At 37.8% G+C, this 24,496-nt stretch overlaps 1 protein-coding gene across 2 annotated transcripts in view; it reads left to right on the forward strand.

Annotated features, from left to right (window-relative positions):
- st6galnac3 (ST6 (alpha-N-acetyl-neuraminyl-2,3-beta-galactosyl-1,3)-N-acetylgalactosaminide alpha-2,6-sialyltransferase 3) overlaps positions 1-24,496 on the forward strand; it is a 68,440-nt gene that overhangs the window by 6,313 nt on the left and 37,631 nt on the right. For both annotated transcript variants that reach the window (XR_008962913.1, XM_057333003.1), the window contains exon 2: positions 17,120-17,317. Coding sequence is in view for 1 of the 2 variants with exons in the window: in XM_057333003.1 (XP_057188986.1) it covers positions 17,120-17,317 (198 nt within the window). In the remaining variant the exon portion in view is untranslated. The remainder of the gene's footprint in view (positions 1-17,119; positions 17,318-24,496) is intronic.

Consider the following 24,496-nt stretch of genomic DNA (forward strand, 5'->3'; position numbering starts at 1 on the left):
ATATATATATATATAATCACTGGAAGTTCAACATGGCACCTCATGGCAAAGAACTCTTTGAGGATCTGAAAAAAAGAATTGTTGCTCTACATAAAGATGGCCTAGGCTATAAGAAGATGGCCAAGATCCTGAAACTGAGCTGGAGCACGGTGGCCAAGACGATACAGCGGTTTAATAGGACAGGTTCCACTCATAACAGGCCTCGCCATGGTCGACCAAAGAAGTTGAGTGCACATGCTTGGCGTCATATCCAGAGGTTGTGTTTGGGAAATAGACGTATATGAGTGCTGCCAGCATTGCTGCAGAGGTTGAAGGGGTGGGGGGTCAGCCTGTCAGTGCTCAGACCATACGCAGCACACTGCATCAAATTGGTCTGCATGGCTGTCGTCTCAGAAGGAAGCCTCTTCTAAAGATGATGCACAAGAAAGCCCACAAACAGTTTGCTGAAGACAAGCAGACTAAGGACATGGATTACTAGAACCATATCCTGTGGTCTGATGAGACCAAGATAAACTTATTTGGTTCAGATGGTGTCAAGCGTGTGTGGCGGCAACCAGGTGAGGAGTACAAAGACAAGTGTGTCTTGCCTAGAGTCAAGCATGGTGGTGGGAGTGTCATGGTCTGGGGCTGCATGAGTGCTGCCTGCACTGGGGAGCTACAGTTCATTGAGGGAACCATGAATGCCAACATGTACTGTGACATACTGAAGCAGAGCATGATCCCCTCCCTTCGGAGACTGGGCCGCAGTGCAGTATTCCAACATGATACCGACCCCGAACACACCTCCAAGACGGCCACTGCCTTGCTAAAGAAGCTGAGGGTGAAGGTTAAGACCTAAACCCTATTGAGCATCTGTGGGGCATCCTCAAATGGAGGGTAGAGGAGCTCTAACATCCACCAGCTCCGTGATGTTGTCATGGAGGAGTGGATGAGGACTCCAGTGGCAACCTGTGAAGCTCTGGTGAACTCCATGCCCAAGAGGGTTAAGGCAGTTCTGGAAAATAATGGTGGCCACACAAAATATTGACACTGAGACATTTATAACATAAGGAATAGGTTGACATACACTTGCCACGTATTCTTTGACGAGTGTCTCAGGTATTTGTTGAGGTAGACACATAGGCGCCTCAGGATCAATCAAGCTTAACAAATTCTGAAAAAAAACATGAAATTAGTCAGCAATTTACAATTTAAGTAAGGCTACAGTGGCTCGTTAGATTTTGTTCATTCACATTGCCAGTGATTTTCTGGAATCTGTGCGTGCGTTCATGCACATCCCGTGTAGATCCCGTAAATACACGTGACGTAATATACTGCAATGTAATGTTATGTGCTTTATTTTTTGTCGCGAAAATAGGGTTGATCACGGTGAAAGATATTTCCTTGTTTTTAGGTGGCTAAATAGCGCAATTTGTTATTATTACTGCCTTCCTTTATTTAGTGCCAAATAGGCCTAAATAATCTCTCCTTTTTTGGTTATTATTCTGTAGCATATATTGTTGCCTTTTGCAAATCACAAAGACGTCAATTTTAAAACCAACTTTATATTTTTATTGGTAAATGCAGAAGAACACAAGAACGCAAGATAGGCTATAGCCCGACGAGATAAAGCTAAATATAAGAAATATATAATGTCATATGAAAACAAATAAAAGCAAATTGTTCAGGCTTGTTAGGTGCAAATTTACAAAGCCTTAATGAAAAAATATAACTGAATGCTGCGAAGTAAAAATTAGCCAGTATTTTTGCAACATAGCCTAACTGCAGTACAAAAGGCACGGTATAATAATTTTTCAGTAATATGATGTACAAAAATGTGAGATTCAGATTTTGTAACCATTTCGGTATAAACTCGTGCAGATCGAATGAAAAACCCGTTAATAGGGCTTAAAGCATATTGCACATAATGATATAAAAACCATAAATAAACACATGTTTATATTGTTTACAATGTTATTGTTGAGAAAAACAAGCACATAAATGTTCGGGTGAAAGTTTGGAGTTAGTCTGTTAACAGTGTCTGCACAGAAACTCGTGGGCTTCTCCGCAGCGCAGCACGAGCTACGAGCACGGCAGGTGCACACAGCCGTGTTTTAAAGATTGGTAAGCGATCAAGTTTTGATAAAAGTAATTTCAAGTTTAAACTGCGTTTAGAAGCAGACAACACTATTCTCGCATCTGATTTTAAATTTGGGGATTAGGACTCTTGCATTCTCCATGATTTAGCTAAAGACAAATAGTAGGCCTATTTTTTAGTTTTCAATTTACTAAAGAACAGAAATTACTTGCTTAACTATATTTGTTTTCATAGCCAAATTATTTACAATTTATTATAAATGTGTGTCATCACTATACAGCTTTTACGGCGTTTCTGCCTTTTGTTCACACAGGGTGCTTTCCGGGACTGGTGCCGTTATTGTTACTAGGTCCCCTTTCCGGAATCACTTTTCGGATAAATCCGGGTTGCGTTTGCGTTCACACAGAAGGCACTCTGGCAATTTTTTTGACAATTTCATCAGCGGTCTATGTGAATGGGGTTCTAGTGGCCTAGACAAAAATTGCCTAGACAATGCGTTGACATTAGTGTAATACATTGTAAACAGCACTAATAACACATTTACATATGCTAAAAACAGACAAATTTAATAAAATCTAACTTGCATTCCAATCAGATCACGATGATCCAAGCCACTACAATGCAAGATGGCGAGAAGAATGTTACTTTTTTGCAGGTGAACTATCATATACTTGAAATGTGCAGTACCGCCACCTACCATCTGGAGTATGGATTGGCTTTATTTCCGCTTAAATTGTATGCAAAATGGATGGGTTAAATGCAGAGGTCACACTTCGGGTATGGGTCACCATACCTGACAAATAGGTCACTTTCACTTCACTTCAAAAGGATAGTGTGTCTTTATAGATTTATAGACTTCCATGTCCTGGACTTTGAAAGAGAAAAATCAGTGCTAAATCATTTAGTAGACTGTCTGTTAAGTGATTAAAGATTTAGCATTGATTTTTGTAATGTAAAACTGGCAGTTTGTGCATTCATCATCACTCCATCACATTTGGTAGCTCTTTTATGAGTACAGATTGCCATTTTTTAAAAGGGAAATTGTCATCATTTAAAGGAGTCATATGACACGGCTAAAACGAATATTATCGTGTTTTAGATGTAATGCATTGTGTATACACGATTTAAAAACGCTGTATTTTCCACATACTGTGCTTGTTTGTATCTCCTCTTTGCCCCGCCTCTCTGAAACGCACAGATTTTTAACAAAGCTCATCGCTCTGAAAAGCGAGGTGTTCTATGATTGGCCAGTTAACCAGTGCATAGTGATTGGTCGAAAGCAATTGTACTGACAGTACTGACTTGCGTATACATTTGTGCGGTCTTGGTCTACTCATACCACGAACTGACGTGGATTTGTGGGGGTGTGGTTACACGAGGCGTTTCAGGCAGGACTGGGTGAGCATTCGCTTTTAGATAGAATGCATATTTTGTTCCGACACTTTAATTTTTGCAATTTTATGTGTCTAATACATGCATGGGCAACTTATAAAACACCAAAGACACAGAAAAACACGTGTTCGCGCCATATGACCCCTTTAAATAATATTATAGCATTGTTGATTTCCTTACCAGACATACTGTAATAGCAGATGGACATAATCGGTGTTATGGCTGTACAGTGAGGGAAATAAGTATTTGATCCCCTGCTGATTTTGTAAGTTTGCCTACTTACAAACAAATGAAGGGTCTATAATTTTTATGGTGGGTTTATTTTAACTGATAGACACAGAATATTAAAAAAAATCAGGGGAAAAAAATGTTATATAAAGGTTATAAATTGATTTGCATTTCAGTCAGTGAAATAAGTATTTGATCCCCTACCAACTAGCAAGAATTCTGGCTCCACAGATTGGTTATGTGCCTATATGGACCACAGATTAGTCCTGTCACTTTAAGAAAGTACTCCTAAATCAGCTTGTTATGTATATAAAAGATGCCTGCCAACAGAATCTGTATCTTCCAGTTCAACCTCTCCAACACCATGGTCCAGACCAAATAGGTTTTAAAGGATGTCAGCGACAAGATTGGAGACCTGCACAAACCTTGAATAGGCTACAGACAGAAGCTTGGTGAGAAGGAGACAACTGTTGGTGTGATTATTTGGAAATAGAAGATATACAAAATAACTATCAAATGCCCTTGTTCTGGAGCTCCCTGCAATATTTCCCCAATGGGGTAAAGATGATCATGAGAAATGTTAAAGATCAGCCCAGAACTACACGGAAGAAGCCTGTTAATGATTTCAAGACAGTTGGGAACACAGTTAGCAAGCAAAACATTGGTAACACATTGGTAACACGCTATGCCACAGTAGACTGAAATCCTGAAGCACCCGCAAGGTCCTCCTGCCCAAGAAGGCCCGCCTGGCTCGTCTTAAGTTTGACAATGAACATAAAAATGATTCAGAAAAGGCTTTGGCGAAAGTGCTGGCACTGCTGTGAGACCAAAATGGACTCCTGTGTTTGGAGGGAGAGAAATGCTGACTATGAGCCCAAGAACATCATGTCTACAGAGAAGCACAGTGTTGGAAACATTCTGCTTTAGGGCTTTTTCTCTGCTACAGGTATACAGGATGACTTCACCGCATTGAGGGGCTGAGGGACGGGCCCATGTACCGTAAAATCTTGGACGAGAACCTCCTCCCCTTAACTAGGTCACTGAAGATGGGTCATGGATGAGCCTTTAACATGACAAAGACGCAAAACATATTGCCAAGACAACCAAATAGTGGCTTAAGGAGAAGCACATTAAATGTCCTAGCCAGTCTCTAGACCCTAGTCCTATAGAACCTCTGTGAAGGAGGCTAAAACTCCAATTTGCTGAGCGACAGCCAAGAAACCTTAAAGATTGACAGAGGAGTGGACTAAATGTATCCGGACACATGTGCAAACCTGGTGACCAACTATCAGAAATGTCTGACCTCTGTGCTTGCCAACAAGGGTTTCTCCACAAAGTACAAAGTTATGTTTTGCTTGGGGATCAAATACTTATTTCACTGACTGAAATGCAAATCAATTTATAACCTTTATATAACATTTTTTTCCCCTGATTTTTTTTAATATTCTGTGTCTATCAGTTAAAATAAACCCACCATAAAAATTATAGACCCTTCATTTGTTTGTAAGTAGGCAAACTTACAAAATCAGCAGGGGATCAAATACTTATTTCCCTCACTGTATATCAGCACACTGTGATGACTTGCAGTCTTGTGCCTACCGCCAAATAATAGCCACCTGCATGCTTTATTGCATATGTATGCAGTGTTGGGTAAGTTACTCTGAAAAAGTAATTAATTACTAGTTACTAATTACATATTCAATAGTGTAATTAGATTACTGTACAAATTACTCTCTCCAAAAAGTATTTAGTTACTTATTACTAATTACTTTCTATATCCTACATCAACCTTGATTAGTTAAGTGATTCAAGGATTGACATGAAACGGCTCTTTTAATTCATTCAAATAAATAATATAAACTACATAAAGTACTCTTATTTACTGACCAAAGTATTACAATGAGAGAATTATACATTAAAGCATTCATTTTAAAGTTAGACTTTGAATTTTGATGTTAATTCCACTATGGCAGTGGTCACCAACCTTTTTGAACCCATGATCCCGACCTCGGACTTGTTGAAAGGCAAGATCTACCACTCAAAAAGTTGAAACTAAAAAACAGCCCAGATTGAACCTCCAGCTTGAGGCCTTTTATTTAGCCCATAATTGTGGGTCTATTTGAATTACATGAAATTCTTTGTTCCACTTTTCAGATGCAACTAAGCAAACTCTGTAACATTCAATGTGCCATAAAAAAGTTTAACAAGACCCTAATTATTGAGGTATTTACTGTATAAAGATTTGTTATTTATGATTCATTTATTTGGTTTACTTTTATTAAGTAAATACAGTATATAGATGGAAATGTTATAAATAGGCCCTAGTAATAACAACGTCAATCATTCATTTTAAATCATTTATCTATTTACTTTTACCCGTCTAATAATGTCTTTGTCAGACCTTTAGCTATTTTGTGAAACAGATAGTTATTACAATGTAAATGGAATGGTCTTTCATATTAGGCTAATTGAAAACATAAATAGGATGTCAGCAGGGACGTCATCTCCCGCATAAGATAGTACTGAAAACTGTGCAGTTTACCATCACTGACAGACCCGCGGATCATTCACAATTACAACTTTGTGAAGAAGAGACTGATGTTGTCTTTCAGAAGCTCAACTTTAAAATACATGCGCGCATAGGCGTAATTGGCGGGTGGGACACTTTTTGAAAGAAATTAAGAAATGCTTGCGGAAGGTGTGTATTGTTCATGAGCCATTAACATCTACAATTCCTCGAAAACGCAGGATGCGCCGCTTTCTCACCATCTCCCTTTGCTCACACTCATTATATATAAGTTATATTCGCTGAAGACAGAGAGTCGCGACTCCAGATACGCGTACAGTATGAAATGCGTGCATCATCCGCGCTCGTGGCGCTTGCTTGCGCATCCAGTCTCAAAGCACAAATACGCGTCCACCAATGAACAAGTGACATTTTTATGTCATATGAATAAGCTGTTTTTAACTGTAATGCACCGCAACAGTCAAGTGACCTCCAAATGACAGTTACGCCACTGCATGCGCGAGTCATTTTGCGTGTGACCACCGACATTAGAAACACTGAAGAGTGATCACGCGCAGTCGCGCATCACACTGAAATGTGATTAATGATAACGGTCGCATTAAAAACTCACGCTGGGAATCCTTATTTACACAGCCACGAAAAGAGTCATGCAGAACTTAAAAACATACAACCGCTGAATGAAGAGAAAGAGAGATGCGCTTGCAAAACTGAACATTAATCAGGCACAATATATTTGTCTATTAATTTTCCCATTTGCCTACTTTCGGGGATCGACAGGTTACGTCTCAAAGATCGACCAGTCGATCGCGATCGACGGGTTGGCGACCACTGCACTATGGCATACACATATATTACAAAAAGTATTTAGTCTCATTACATCAAAAGTAACTGTAATTAAATGACAGAAAAAATAAGAATAATCCCTTACTTTACTTTTTCAAGTGAAAAGTAATTCAATTACAGTAACTAATTACTTAGTAACTAGTTACACCCAACACTGTATGTACTGTATGTAATATAAAAATACATAATAGTGGAAAAGGTGCTTTTATTATTGAATTAGTCAGTCAATGTGAACAATGTGGCAAATGTGACATTTGTACTCAATTCAAGTAAAATAAATTAAAGCACTTATTAGTCCCTGTTCAAGTCATAAAGTATTGATTCAACAATGTAGAATTTTTTTACTTCATGGAATAAATGTGAGATTTCTTTCATGCTGGCGATGTTATTGAACTAGATCCCATTATATAATGCATAAGGCTATCTTAGTCTTTGTAGTACTGTGAGTACTATATAGTGTTACGAGTTGAACGTTTTTCTCAACTCTCTAACCTGCATCATCAAGATTGACTGAATCCATACTTTCTGGATTTTTTTATCACATGCCTTCTTGTTCTCTAGAATTTTTTGTAATAAGCAGCACCTGTAGTGTCTGGTGCTGAGATCATTTCAGAGAACATATTGCTTTTGGCTCAGGATTTATGTGTCACTGCTGCTATTTCCTGAACCAGGTGGTCAATGCTGGGTACATAGCGTCCCAGATCTAAAAATGCCACGATAATTTCACAACGACAGCGAGCGACTGAGCTGCTACACACGGCCGGGCAGTGTTCCAGGTCACTGTATAATATGACAAAGAAGAACATCAGCGAATGAGAACCCTCATCAGAAATAACGGAGCTCAATTGTTTTAAGTGCATGGTGTCAAAAACAAGTTCAGTGTTTACATTAATTACACAGTGATGACAGACGCTGCTTTGGCCTTGATATCACAGGACATCTTGAGCTATATTAACTCTAGCAATATTTCAATATATAGGTCAGTATTTGTACGTGAGTATTTGGCAAACAAATCCAGTGGCTATTCTAGAATTTTTTAGTGCCCTTTTTATGTTAAACCATCAAATATCATATACCGCAGTGGTTCTCAAACTGGGGGCCGTGGCCCCCTGGGGGGCCCCAAGATGGATCCAGGGGGCCACAGATTTTGTGGCATTTTATGAAATATAGAAATTTATCATAGATTTTATGCAATCAAACATCAGAAAAATGACACCACCAACCAAAATAATTGAGGTTCCAGCATTGTATAACTGAATGTTTTTGGTTTAATTAAAATTCTAAATTTAAGATTATGCGTCTTTATATGGGGGGCCGCAAAGCGATGCACTTAACACAAAGGGGGCCTTACAACGAAAAAGTTTGAGAACCACTGATATACCGTGATCCTTTTTGAAAGAAGAAAAAAAAGTTTTGTTTAATTTCATTATTACTTCAAAAATAGGGCCTATAAAAAGAATAGGGATGCACCGATATGTAAATTTTGGCCGATAACGATAACCGATACTTCAACATTGACAGCCGATAACCGATATATTGGTCGATATACAGTATCTAAATATTAATATAAAATTCCCTAAGACTGAGACAAAAGGCAAAAAGTGGACAACTGCTTTTATTTGAAAACATTTACTGCAAAAAACAAGGTAATCATTAGTTCCATTCTTTCCCCTAAAAATCATGTACATGTACATTTACATTTAGTCATTTAGCAGAAGCTTTTATCCAAAGCGACTTCAAAGAGTTCAGGGAGCAAGCATACTTTACGATTCTTTAACCTTCAAACTTTTCTGGTATATTTTTTATTTAATAAACAAATTATAGATGTTCTTCCAGAGCAACCCAGAAAAATGTTCTTAATAGCCACATGTCTAACAGGTCTCAAGACAGAAAGCATTCAGAGCAGTCTGATTCAAACAATATGCTTTTGTTCCTATAAGTTACACATTCATAAATACTGTATCTACATACTGTACCAACATCAACAATGTTTTGCTAATAGCAGTAAGTGAATGATCACGACATAAAGTCAGTACTGTGCTATATTTTAACTGTGAGCACCATGCAGCTGAAGAAGTTTAACCAGACGAAATGATTTATGATTTATCGGCTATAGTATATCGGCCTAAATTTTATTATCGGCCGATACCGATAACATTCAAAATGACCATTTATCGGCCGATACCGATATGGCCGATAATTTATCGTGCATCCCTAAAAAAACCCACTTAAATAGTGTGTTGTATCAGTAGGGCTGAAACGATTCCTCGAGTAACTCGAGTGCGTTTCCCCACGGACCGTTATTATTGACGCACAGCCCGCTAAACTCTGTTCATGTTACAGGGCTCTCAAGTCTCGAGCATTCACCGTGAGACACGCATTTTAGTCTGTTCACACGCTCACACGTATTTCTCATGCTGATAAGCGAGTGATAGCTTATTGACATGGTGAACTGCTATTTTACTTAGTTTTAGTATATTTTGCGAGTGAAACTTGTTTTCCAGCTGCATTGAGTCCATAAAACTAGATGCGGACTAGTGGATGCCGAATCCTGTTATTTACACATGTCATCTGTCTGTTCTGCATGTCTGAGTGAATGAACTGCACAGTTTAACGTGCTACACGCGTGATGCTCATGAATTTGTCTGCGTCTGTACTTTATGAGGACATGAACACATGACCTTCATCTCCAGAGTTGCTCTGAGAGTTTATTTCTGAACATTTTACTGAGTGAAGCTAACACACTAAAAAACAAGCGTCTTCTGACGACCTGCCAAAATAAAAGTCCGGGTTAACTCTGTATTTTTATGTGGACAAATATATTACTATTTAATATTAAAAAAAAGAAACTAAAACTAATTTAGATAAACTAAATGCATCATGCTTAAGCTGAAGTTAGTTGTTTACCTTTGAAATTATTCTTTCAATTTTAATAATGTTTCTTGTTTATACATTTGTATTAGGCCTATATTGCATTTTGAATGTAATATGGCAATGGAATGTACTAAATGGGTTTAGTTTGCACATATATTAATGTATGCAATTTCAGCAATAAATGTAAATTTTTCTAAAAAGGAAACAAATTAGTTGTTCATTTTAAGAGACCTGTCTTATTTTCTCTTGTATATTTAGAGTTGCTCTTTAATAAAGAAAAAGTATTTATTATCCGAATACCCGATTAATCGATGGAAAAACCAGTGAATACTCGATTACTAAAATAATCGATAGCTGCAGCCCTATGTATCAGCATTTTCCATTAATACAGCTTCAAACCCTCTCACAACTATATTATGTATTTTATTGTCATTTATAAAGTATATTTTTGCTTTTTCATTTCAAATGGCTAAAACTGCATTTGTACTCGACAAACGGATGAGAAACAAGCTCTACATTGTTGTGTTATAACTGGGATTAAATGTTCAGTGACCTGATTTTAAGGAGCTTTTTAAATGCTTTATAGAGAAACTGAAGACATTAAACATTGAACTATTTCAGTAGCTCATGTTTTAAATGAGAAGTCGTTACTTTTAGAGTTTTTTTTAGCATTGCTAGTAAATATAAAAATAGTAGCTCAAAAGTTTTGTTGAAGTGGTTTTGTTATTTTCAAACTTGGCTATATTTGTGGAAAAATCAGGCTAAACATGTTAACATTTATTTGTGTTGACGACTTTTTCTTCAACAGCAGACACTTTTACGTGTAAAACTTTGCCTTTTTGTTAGATGAAGGTTACATTAACATGCATTTGTATGTTATTCTAGACCCAGAATCTTAAAATATGGATATCCATCATAAAACATAAACCACTTAAATATTTATTGTGCAAAATGTATTGTACTGTATTGTTTACCAAGACAACAAAGACACTGAATAGTGTGCTCAGTGTAAAATATAACACCCTGTGAAGAAAATAATTTGTGTTTGTCATTTTCAGCAAGATCAAATTGTCAAATAATATAAGTGTACTATAAATATTAAGTTATTAAGTTTTTAGAGATGTAAAGCCACACATGAAATTGAAACAGAGATATGCATACTATTTTACCTATCATGACATAATATTCACTTTTGGAGATGTTAATGGACATATTGAATAAACTAGGGAAAATGTCTAAAAATAGGTCAGTTTTACGCACACAAGCCAAATATATGTCCACTAGGTTACATGGGTTCTGTGAAGCTAGTTCCTTAACAAAACACTTTGTGTGTGGATGCCTTTTGAATTGCTTGTTCAGTTTAATTGTATTTAACCGGCTTGATGCTCTTAGAAGATATATAGAGAGAAGGGTTCCCTCTGCTGGTCACTATTAGTATAGCGTTAGGACCTATACTGCAGTGTACATTTACATTAATGCATTTTGCAGACGCTTTTATCCAAAGCGACTTACATTGCATTGTATTATACATTTGTTTCTGACTATGTGCATCCCCTGGGATTGAACCCATGACCTTGGCATTGCTAGTGCCATGTTCTAACCACTGAGCCACAGGAAAGCGTACATAGTGTACACATCTACAAAGTGCTAAACGGAGAAGTCCATTTTTGGCTACCCAATGAACCTGTGTAAAGCATGCATACAAGAACCAACATGCATTTCTTCACCTTTTAATAGTCTAAAGAACTTGTTAGAAGTAAAGGATTTTAGGATCTGCAACTGTGGCGTTTAAGATCCTTTATGCTGTGCTTCTGTTGTATTTTACTGGTCCCCTTACAGATGAACCAGAGTCGGTGTAAACCCCCAGTGTAGATGCCTGTCAGGGTCTGTGTTATTGAGAGAATATGAACAATATTTGAAGGACCTGAGGTAAAATATGCTTTATAAATGAGACACTGGCTCTGTTTGAACATCGCTGGCCCATTTTTCATCTTCACCTTCAAATCAGCTTAACCTGACAAACCCCCCAAAGAAGATGTGACAAAGTTCTCATTATGAACCTGACAAATCCATCATATTCAACACATCACTCATTCACAGAAAATTCAAGGCAATTCATGATTGACAGCCATTCCTTAGATGACGTGGCTTAATCGCACAACTAGTCCCTTCATTAGAAGATCAGTTTGATCATCTTATTTCTTTTAGGAGCTAATAAGCATCTTTCAGACTAGAGAAGAGTAAATATTTCTGCAATCCTTTATTAATTAAAATGGGATTTTAATGGCTCAATCTACTAGGGGTGGGAATTGTTTGGTCCCTCACGATTCGATTCATAATCGATTCTTAGGGTCACGATTCGAATCAGAATCGATTCTTGATATACTAATTAGCATATTTAAGATGTCATCGCGCTCCGAGTCAGACTAGTGTTGGTGCTTTGTCTTCTACTATTAGAACGTCACATATTGTATTTTAATACAACTGAGTGCCCAGTAAAGCCATTCTCATTGGTCTCATTAAACGCGCCTCATTGGTGCTGTATGTTAAATGATATTCACTTGCCGAATTGCCACATCGTATGACAAAATCAACTTACACATTAAAAAAGCGGTTATTTTACCAATATTAGTGTATTAGTCCCGTGCAGAGCGCCCAGCTGGCTAACAAACTGTGCATATTTACAGAAGTATGTTCATGTTCTTAAGTCTAAACAGTGCCAAGTTTTGGAGAACGCTATTTTGCACTTACTGACAAGTCAATTGCTGTATTGAATGTGCTGTTTCTCCCAGCTGCTCACTCACTGCACAGAGCAGATGCAGAGAAAGACCATCCTAAAAATGTATTTAGTTTATCTTGCAGTTTAGTCCTACAGGGCTGAATGTATTTGCTTTTCTCTCTTTCTCTACTGCTCCTGTATGCTCAGCTGTGTTTGCGCTTGAGTAGGGTGCTGCACCGCTCTTGCAGTTGACTTCCACCTTATTTGTTCCAAAGGCATCACGTTATTATATTTAGTAACATTTAAAAATATATATTTTTGAAATTTGTGAATCGATTCGAATCGCTAGCAGATTGAATCGATATTCATATGTGAATCGATTTTTTTAATCTACCATCGGTGTGGAAACAGTTGGTCATCAGAGCATCTTTGCATTGCAAATGTAATTTCCAAGCTTGCTACTGATGTGAAGAGTACTGAAAATAGATTCTGCGTGAGCTTTCAGCAAATGTGTTATCTAGATATCTTGTGTCAAAATTTTAAACCCACGATTTGAATTTAATTAGCTTATTTGTTTGTCAAAGCCAGTGTGTAGAATCGTACGTCCAAGATTGGCATGTATAAATATTGTCCTATTTCTCACATTCATGATGATAGAAGTGCATGCATCTCAGCATTGCTCATTTTGTTCCCACATCTGGGAAAAATCAAATTTCTCTCTCTTCACACAAAAACACATACTTACTCTTCTGACAGGACGATTCTAGTCAGTATATGGGATTGCTGTGACGCCTAGTGCTCAGTCTGTGAACGGAGATCAATACTTGGTGAAATGAGTCTGGTAGTGGCTCTAGAAATAGCCCTCAGCAGAGAGATGTTCCACAGAGAAAGCTTTGTTAGCCACAGTGTCAGCTGCAATCTCCAACAGTGTAAAACCATCTGTCAGAGCGAGCCATAAAGAAGATTCATAAAAAGAAACAGAATTTAGCCAACTGAGTGTCCAACCCTTCGGAGGAACCTTGAATTTTATGGTGTCTTTTTGTACCGTGGGAAGAGATTAGAGATCTGTCGACTTGGAGAATGGATTCTCACAGAGTGTACTGTGCTATACTACTGTAGGTCAGTACAAGGCCTGTTGTAAATTGAACTCAAGCAACATACAATCATTTTCTCTGAGAACTTAGTCTGTTAACTTTGTAAAATTCTGTAGAAAAACCTGAATAGAGGAACACTGTGCAAGTGGCCGACCGGTCAAGTGCCACCTGTATATATGTTGGAACTATTTTTTTTTAAACATTAATACAACCCTATAAAAACAGACCATGTTCTTCAAGGTTGATATTCAATAGTACTTAATATGCTTCTCTTAATTAAGTTAATGTTAAGTATATTTGTATGTATTGTAATAGTCCTAAGAAGGCACTGTTGTCCTCTCTCTCTTTCTCCCTCGTGCTCTTTCTCTCACCTCTTGCTCTCTCTCTTTGTTTCCCGCAGCATCTGAATAATTCCTCTCTACTAAAATGGGTGAAATTGTGCAGAACACAAGGCCTGTGCAATGATTATCCTGATGGATTGTACCAGAGCATGTGAGCGGAGCGTGCGAAATATAATCGGAGCGCGGAGCGGGTTTTTATCCAAAGGTTGGAGTGATCACTCTGTCTCGCTCCGGTTCGCCAAAAATAGACTAGGTGCCTATCTTTAGCGAAGCGGTGCGGAGAGCCGCTTCTGGGACGCTTTTTACATGCCATGGCGTGTCTGGTGTAAACACAATGATAGACTAGAATGACCGCTGTCAGTTCCGGTAGCCGCGTCGGAGCCATAACGTGCCGCAGATGCGTGCGGTGTAAACGAGGGGTAAGGCTTTTGTTGAGAACGACAGGTGTTAGGCATGCAGAGGAATTTTAAATTTGAGCGAGCGTGGAGTGATTTCACCAGAGCGGGATGAAATTGTAGGTGAGCGGGGAGCAGAATTGAGCGGAGCGGTCTGGTGCGACTTTGAGCGGTGGAGCGAACACCCACGTGAGCGGGGAGCGGAAATTCTCACCACACAGCTCCGCTCCGCTCCGCTCCGCTCCGCTCACATGCTCTGGATAGTACAATGATGAGATGAGTCATATGTTGTCGCTAATAGAAGTCCTTTGACTTCATCTCTCTCTCCCTCGAGATTTTACTTCACCCCCAAATGTGACACAGCACTTTGCCGAGATTTGTGACCACAGACTGAAATCAAGGTGGAGGGATATTTTCTTGTTATTCCCCTTTGTCATGAGAACAGATGAGGCGAACGGTCAAGCAGATGGGTGTTTTTACTGCTATCTCTCTCTTGGTTGGGTATTAAAGAGCTTTGGGGCTAAATCGAAGCCTCACAGTAGTTACTGTATAACTCAGATACTTGGATGCCTGTCAAAAGCGAATCAAATTGTAGTCTGTAATCTTATGCGGTGCGGAAGGAAGGTGATTTTAAAGATATAACAAAGATTTGGGACAAATATAAAAACAGTGTTTTAAAATAGTTTTTATTGAAAATTTCAAGTCACTTTAGTTTAAAAAAAAGAAACCTGCCTGAATCATACATCTAAATGCTTAGACTTCGTGCATGGTGTATGCATTTCTTTAAATCTTCACTATTCGTCTCAATGACAAGAAATACATGTGACACCACCATTCCTAAAATAATGATGCAACACTGCTGTAAAATGTGAAATCAAGTTTTCTAGTCTGAGCTTAAAACGGTCATTTCATGATATGAACTTCTCATGTTTGATCTCTATGAAATGTAAACCCAAACCTCCTATCTGAGATGTTTGATGTGCCAGATTTGAGCCGCACTGGTTCAGACAGATTCGCTGACAGCCCCCCGATTATTCCAGACACGATTCCATTCGAGATGGCAAATTTCGTGTCATCAAACTACATCAAAAAACATAGAAATTCACATCTTAGGGGGACGCTGGCTTTTATACTTTTATACAGTTACGCTAAAATATGCCTGTAATGTGTTACTTTGCTGTGTCCAGAAAGTGTGTTTTCGGCATGATGCATTTACATAAAGCATTTGAGATTTAAATAATCTGATTATAGGTTTTAACGTGTTAAAATGAAAACACAAATGAAGCAATTTGTAGCAATTAGTATTCTTATTTTAAAGTTTCTTTGTTTTGAGTTGAAATTTCTAGAACTTTTTTTTAAGGTTTCAGTAAAAAACTATATACGTATATATTGAAAAAGAAAATATGTCTTAGAATTTCATTGTGGATTTATATAGACTGACAACTCCAATAAAATCTAAATCATATTTTAGTCTGTACTGTATATAATCTAAGTTGAATTGTTAAGCAAAGCATACTGTGGTTTAAACTCAATGGCATTCTGAAGAAAGCATTTATTATTACATAACATTAATGTGTGATTTAGAATGCCCATAACTTTTAAAGTTAATAAAGCCAATTAAAAGCAAATTAAAGTCCATAAACTGTCTGAAACTAATTTAAACACATTCGGTCTTTAATCAAGATGGACATTGAGTCTTATTCTCATCTCAAACTTTTTTATGAAAAATCCATATGCATTATGTCTGTGTGGACACATCATTATACAGAGATCGCTTTGACAGCCTTCCTGTCTTTCACTGTGAAAAGAGAACAGAGAATGTAGCAAAGTCCAATTTTAAGAGCGTTTTTTGAAGACTCAATGGAAAACGTGTCACATCTGATAAATGTGAAGAAGGGGAAGATTCAATTTGAATGAAAAATGAACTATTCATTGGCTTGAATTGTCCTCTGCGATCAGCTCGGTGCAAAACAGAGCAAAGAGTCTCAGTGTCTGTCAGGTTTAATCCTCTGCAAGAGAATCATAATGACTTGTGCTCCGCTGTGATGTTGAACGGCTCTTTGACTGCCTACATCATTAGTACAAATGTTGCTTTTTGTTATTGTGATATTATTGTTTCGGTTGATGTGTGTGTTTTTATGTTGTTGGCACTTTTAAAATAGGATACACATTGATGTCATGTTTTTTTAAGCATTACAGACATCAATTTTATGCTTTTTTGAGATATATACTGTATATATGTTAGATTAACTATTAGAGTATCTAACATGAAATTAAGCTGCATGGAAATTAAATATGTAAAGTGGTCTCTTTTGGCTTTATTCAACAAAATAACATAAAATACATAAATGTCATCAATTACTCAAAAACATGTTTTATGGGGTCACCCATTGCAACCCTATTACTACATTATTTTCCCTGTTAAAAATAAATAAATATACAATTTATGGCCTCACATGAATGTAAGATTCATGTTAACCGACGTAGCATCAGTAGTTCAGTGATCAAACTTTCAGTTTCGCTTATGTTCTGGCAGCATTTTGTTGCTTGTCTGTTTCAATGGCAAATTGAGTATAATGAGAAAAGTGAAATGACAGCATGTTTTGTGTCATTCTGTCCCCACTCACAGAGGAAGTCGGTGATAGTCAGCAGCAGTCTGATCGTGGTGCTGTGTCTGTTTCTGGTGGTGATGAATTACTCGGAGAAGCCGTACTTCCTGCTGCAGCCGATGTTGGGCCAGAGTTTCAGCAGAACCTGGATGTTCTCCCGGGCGCCACACAAAGCCTTCAGACCTCACTACGGATACCTCAGCGTCCCCTCACAGAAGGTGAGATGTTTGATCGTCCCCTGGTGGCTGGCTGCAGTACAGGTCATAAACCCCACCCTCCATGTAAACAAATGGGACAGGAGCCAAACTATACAATCCAATGAATACACTTCAATTATTTTTTTCCAAAATGTTTTCTGTTATTTTAGTCAGTTTTTATCACGTTGCTATATGTCCAAGTGTTTTGTTTTGTTTTGTTTTGTTTTATAAGTTGGGTTTTAGTAAGTTATAATGCTATAAAAAGGGGTGTGGTAACATGATTTATTAGTTTACGATTGAGTCATCAGGGAATATGGGCAGGACCTTGATGCCGCACTCCACTTCGTGCTCAGGCTGCTAAAATATAAATAGTTATAATAGTTAAAGCATCATTTCGGAGCTCAAACTTCCTCACCAGTGCAAAAAGATCATTTTATGAAACTAAACTGTGCAGTTTAAAGGATGTGATTAATAACTCATGGCAATATATGTTTTAATATTACTTAAATTCAGTAAAATAATTTAAGCATCTTTAATTTTTCATGTACTTTATTCAAAATTCAACTAGTTTCAACTAAGTTATTTTATAATAATAATCACAACTTTTATTGTTACTTTTTTACTCCCTAGAAACCCACATGAATTACAGTAATATAATTCAATTGAGTTGTAATGACTTGTAAAGCCAATGATCGAAAATCTAATATGGCGGCTTTGTGCACCTAGTCCATTTAATTATTCTTAAAAAGTCAAGGCAGCAACTTTTTTTACAGTGTGAAAAAAATGCTTTGTACTGCAAATTCAGCAGGTTATGAGATATTTACCTTAGAGATAAATAGAACACAAAAGAAATGTCAAAACGTCTTTTTTGTCCATACAGTAGGGGTCATTGGGGGTGTTGTTGTATGCTCACCAACATTTTTCAAAATATCTTCGTTTGTGTTCTGCCAAAGAAAGTCAGTCATGCAGGTCTGGATTGACATGAGGGTGAATAAATGATAAAAATATCCCCTTTTCCATTTGCTAAGAGATAATTAAGAAGTGCTAAGCACATTTAATAAAACAGTTTTTATTTAACCCAGTATTAATGTGTTTGTTGTTCATACTGAATTCTAATAGCATAAATAATGTATGAGGGTGTTAACAATAGTTTTAGCCTATTGTGCCTCAAGATGTTGTGAAAGATGTGTGAATGATGAAAGAATCTCCAGCCCAAATGTTGAAGTGGAGTTTGCAAAGACTTTGCTCTCTCATTCAAGGTCATTGGAGAGGCTTCTACACGCACAGACGAGGCTTTGACTCATAACTGCCAAGTTAATGCATTTTCAAGCACTCAGGTGATTTATCGCTACAATTAGTCCAAGGGTTTGCTTGTTTCCCTTCTCACAACGGAACAGAATATTAAAGATTGACCAAAAAAGTTAATTAAAATCAGTAGCCTAAACGGATTCAGTGTAAATCCTGCAGTTTAACTGCTGTGCATGAAATGATTCAGGTCAGATTTATTATTTGTTGCTTTGTGTGTGTGTGTGTGTGTGTGTGTTTGTGAGATAGATAGATATGTTTCGTATTTGTACATAGAAAATGTCTTGGTAGTAAAGCAGAGTTGAAAACCTTTGTCAAGGTAACAGCTGTTGTCACAACAGTCATGCTTCAGTTAAAGGTCTTTTAGTTGCTGGGCAGCCTGTCTAACCTCCAAATAATTGAGTTCTTTCAAAGTCACAAAGCTTCCCTCAGCAACAACAGTTTATATATAGAAAACTGGAAATCAGAAAATATTTCTTTCCGTCTGCTTTGAATAAGATAATTTGCCCAATTTAATAATAGTGTATTTTAGCTGTGTAGTACACTAAGGTCTGTTTAACACATATTACCACATTTAAAGCAATGCCAGAGATGTTTCCGCATTTTCATTAAAACCTCTAGTTTAATGGCAATGAGTAGTAAGGATGGGCGATATTATATCATTTGCGATATACCGAAATTCTCCCCACGATAGGATTTAGTCTTCCCGCGATATAAACGATAAATTCTAGTTGATCACGTATTTCTTTGTGAGACCCATTCATAGCTCATATGCAGAGTGAAAACGGGTATAGCAGAGGGCGGACGTGAAGCTGAGAAAGAGTTTGCACTAAAAGAGGAGCTCTAAAGGCCTTAAAGACATTACCAACTACAAGCCACCATCCCCCAATTTTGCAGGCAATCAACACCTGGTCAATGATCTGAATGACTTTTACTGCAGATTTGAAAATGCTAACTTTACACCTCACTCCAACTCTGACATTCTCTCTACACAACACCTATCACCTTCAGTCACCCCACCTCCTGCACTTCAGATCAGTGAAGAGGATGTGTGCCGAGTCTTTAGGAAACAAAAGACAAGAAAAGCACCAGGCCCAGATGGTATCTCCCTAGCCTGTCTTAAAAGCTGTGCTATTCAACTGGCCTTCATCTTCTCACAGATCTTCAACAGATCACTGGAGCTGTGCACAGTTCCTTCCCGTTTCAAGCGCTCCACCATAATCCCCATACCAAAGAAACCCAAAATCACAGGACTGAATGACTACAGACCCGTCGCTCTCACATCTCTGGTCATGAAGTCATTCGAGAGACTGGTACTGGCTTATCTGAAGGACATCACAGAACCCTTACTGGACCCACTGCAGTTTGCCTACAGAGCAAACAGGTCTGTTGAGGATGCAGTTAACATGGGGCTGCATTTTGTCCTGAAACATCTGGATAGACCAGGGACCTATGTGAGGATCCTGTTTGTGGACTTCAGCTCCGCTTTCAACACCATCATCCCATCACTGCTCCAGACAAAGTTAACCCAGCTATCTGTTCCTGGCTCTATCTGTCAGTGGATCACCAGCTGGCAGCAGTTAGTGAGAATGGGGAAACTCACATCCAGCACCCGCACAATCAGCTCTGGCGCCCCCCAGGGGTGCGTTCTCTCCCCACTGCTCTTCTCCCTGTACACAAATGACTGCACTGCCCAGGACCCTTCTGTCAGAGGATCCCGGATGGTGATGAGTCTGCGTACAGACAGGAGGCTGAGCAGCTGGCTGTCTGGTGCAGTCATAACAACTTGGAGCTGAACACGCTTAAAACAGTGGAGACGATTGTGGACTTCAGGAGAAACCCCCCTGCACTCCCCCCTCTCACCATCATGAACAGCACTGTGGCAGCAGTGGAGTCATTCAGGTTCCTGGGCACTTCCATCTCTCAGAACCTGAACTGGGACAATCACATTGGCTCCATTGCTAAAAAGCCCAGCAAAGGTTGTACTTCTTACATCAGCTGAAGAAGTTCAACCTACCACAAACTCTATTAAAACAGTTTTACTCAGCTGTCATAGAGTCTGTCCTCTGCATATCCATCACTGTCTGGTTTGGCTCAGCCACAAAGTCAGACATCAGAAGACTACAGAGGACGGTTCGGACTGCTGAGAAGATCATTGGTGCTCCCCTGCCCACCCTCCAAGAACTGTATACATCTAGAGTGAGGAAAAGGGCTCAGAAGATCACCCTGGACCTCTCACATCCAAGCCATCAGCTCTTCACAATGCTGCCGTCTGGTCGGCGCTACAGAGCACTGAGCACCAAAACAACCAGACACAAAAACAGCTTCTTCCCTCAGGCCATCTACCTCTTGAACAGTTAAATGTTTTTACACACCGTGCAATTAATAACTCTGTGCAATAATAATTAAGTGCAATATTAATTATTTCCTCCAGATAATACACTATTTATTTTTTATACAACTTTTTCTGTAAATTATATTTTATTCATTCTGCTGTATATAGCATACCTTGTACTACAATAGTCTATTCTTATTTTTTACTTGTACATATTTACATACACACATAGCTTTACTCTCTATATCTTTATCTTATGTTTATTGTATTTCTTAATTTTTTATACACATAGGCCCTTATTTAAATAATTGCGTACTGTATTCTATTGTGTTATGGTCTCTGTGTACTGTTGTTGCTGTTTCTGTGTTCTGGATGCTCCTGTCACCAAAACAGATTCCTTGTATGTGCAAACATACTTGGCAATAAAGCTCTTTCTGATTCTGATTCTTCTTCTAAATCTCGTTTAGGTTGGCACTGTAGATGCATCCGAGTTAATGTTTAGTTTCACTTTCGTTTTTTTTATTTGTTTGTTAAGTATTTGTTGATAGTCATAATACATTAAAACACCACAACATTTAGTTTGGCTAAAAGTCTTTATTTAAACATTCGTTAGATGTTACGTGCGCGTGCGCATTGCACAAATTTCTTAATATGATTTCTTGCCTGTTATATACATTGCATGAATGGAGCGTCCCGTACGCAGCTCGTGCCCACATGTGCTTTCATAGCGACAGCACGCACTGCACTGCTGCCAGTACAAAATGCGAGTTTGTATTACGTTACAGGGTTTTTCCTGGCTCAAAATGAGGCGGAGGTGGTGCCATCCTGATCTTGTACACACACGTAGGCCTACCGTACCGTTAAGTTGATTAACCAAAGTGACTTTGACATTAAAAGTTCTAATAAAATTAGATGAAAATTACAATTATTAAGTTATATAAACCATTACTTTTATTCAACCAAACAGATTTTTTTTAATCAAATAAAGTTTTTATATAATTTTCAACTAACTTTTCAGCCCATAATAGCCATCTGAATTAACCAGTCTTACTAAATGAGCAAAGCTCATTCGCATCTTGCATTCTCTGTGGTTCACTTTAAATGGTTCAGTGATCTCTTATATTCGCTAGTGACTGAAAAGTTCAATAGTTTAAATCAATCTGTTCAAATGAGTCATTCGAGTGCGAGTCGTTCTGAACGCAATGTGCGTTCATACTGGCAAACTCGCTGTGTACAGTATACGCGGATTCAACAATCCAACTGCACAGCTAAAGACATTACAATGATGTACGTCATGTTAATTTAAGAAATTAAACGTACTTTGATGCAAAACGAACAGCCGTGAAACACAGCTAGCTCTTGTTATGCAACTCTTTGTAGCGCCTCAGTGTGCTGATAACAAAACAGCGCCTCCACTGTGGCGTAATGCCGCAGCTGCAGTTACAAATGACAGTCTGTTAAATGCACGCAGTGAAGACACCCGACATAATTTTGGCGAGAGCCTGAGGCGGCACGACATTTGACGGAGGCGGCCACCTCCAATTTCTCTATGCAGGAAAAACCCTTCATTATTTTAAATACGTTTATGAGTGTATGACAGAGTAGATTATTTAATTAGATTTCTTTTATCTGCATTTTTCTGTTCTCTTTCTGTAGCGCGAGTCATAGACAGAAGAGAAGGTTCACACAGTTCAGGAGAGAATGATTGACAGCGTGATGCGATCGTTTCCACTCAGCAATAGACTATAGACAGTTTAGGTATGACATGATGTGTATATGGAGTTTTATTTTATTTTATTCTTTCTTTACTAAAACCTTTTGAAGTCGAATATCACCATTATATTTTATATTTACAAAAATACTGTAGGTATATTTTAGGAGCCTGTTTGATTTGGGGTGCGTTTAACTGTTTGATTAATGTTTTGTTTCTGAGGCTCTAGACTACATGCAGCTACTATCACTTTTACTTTTACAGTTACTATCATCGCAAAAAACATCGGTGGATGGTGTTATAGTTATATCGTTATTTGTATCATTATCGCAACAAATACCAGAAAATTTTGTGAGCCGTATCTCCGATCCCTAATGAGTAGGCATTAAAGCATCAGTAATTAATTGCATATGACCTGAAATTTCAGTTAGATAACAATGCACGACAACTGAATGTGTATACACGAATTATTTTGTAATCATAAATATGACAGGCGTCAAGTCTCATATGAAAACATGGAGTGTGGGCGTTGTAGTCAAGTTCTTTACTTTCACAATGGAACACGCTCAACTGTCAGATGAGTGTGTGTGTCTGTCAGCCCACAGCAGATGAATGCCTCTCATCTCTCTGCTGATGTTCCTGTCAATATTTTCCTACACTTCTGCCATACAGTAATATAGTTTAGTTGTTACTTTTCAATGCAACTAAGACATCTTCTGTAGTATTTATAGTGCTGTTTCAGACTAGTGTATTAGCTGGCAACCGTCAATTACAATTCCACAAATATTTAAATAATTTGGAAAATATTTAGAAGAGATGTGTTTGAATTTTTCACAATAATACAGTTTCTCAAAAATGGTTATGAAATGTTGATGTTAAAAACATTTGCTTTCAAAACAACATTTGTGCATTTTTCATATTTGCTTTAGCAGGCCATTTAAGGAGATATTCTTTGAATTTCATGTATTTGGTTTGCAAATATTTTCTTTTTTCATGTCCTTTCAATCCTTTTCTACATTAAACTATATAAAACTAGCGATTACGATGCTGTCTAAACCTTCTGATGTTTATGTTTGGCATGTGAAGCTTTACGGTGCCATTACTGTGCCGAGGTTTTGAACTTGCCTTAAAATCTCACATCAAATGGAGATTTTTTTATTTGAAAAATGTTGAGAAAGCACAACACATTTACAAAATTATTCAGATGATAAGTAGCCCCTCCATACACTTTTTTTGGTAGAGCATTTTGTCTGTTTACGGCTACTGTAGAAAAAACATAGTGAATTCTATTTAAGTTGACCCGCGGTGTACAGTATGTAGATAAAAATAGCTAATTCTAAGGTAATAAAAACATAATGTTTCATTATGTAAGGTCTTACAGCTCTAAACACATAGTTATGTATATTATATTACATTTATGTCGATAGATCCTCCAAAAAATTACACATTGGACCTTTAAGTTTGTTATGCAATGACAGTTTTTACTTTTGTACCTTGAGAAGGTTGTCTACACTTGATATTGGCTTTATTTTGGACACCAAGCAACTTGGCGCACTCTCCACTTTCTATTTAACTTCAAAATTATAATATCAAACACACGAATTCAAGGAAAATATTTATGGTGTATGGAAATGAAGTTGAACTAGCATGTCTTTTGTACCGAAATAATGAATTTTGTCTCAACCCTTCCTTGTTGTGCCCTGTACATTCACAGAAATACGGCACAGTCACACACACACACACATACACACTAAAAGATTTCTGAAATATTTCTTGTTTGCAGTGCTATTGTGGCTTGATGCAGCGCAGTAGTAGATGCAGCGTATTCTCCCTGTTTTTCTCATCTCAA

The sequence above is a fragment of the Triplophysa rosa genome, linkage group LG5, assembly GCF_024868665.1.
Source record: "Triplophysa rosa linkage group LG5, Trosa_1v2, whole genome shotgun sequence".
Classification (NCBI taxonomy): domain Eukaryota; kingdom Metazoa; phylum Chordata; class Actinopteri; order Cypriniformes; family Nemacheilidae; genus Triplophysa; species Triplophysa rosa.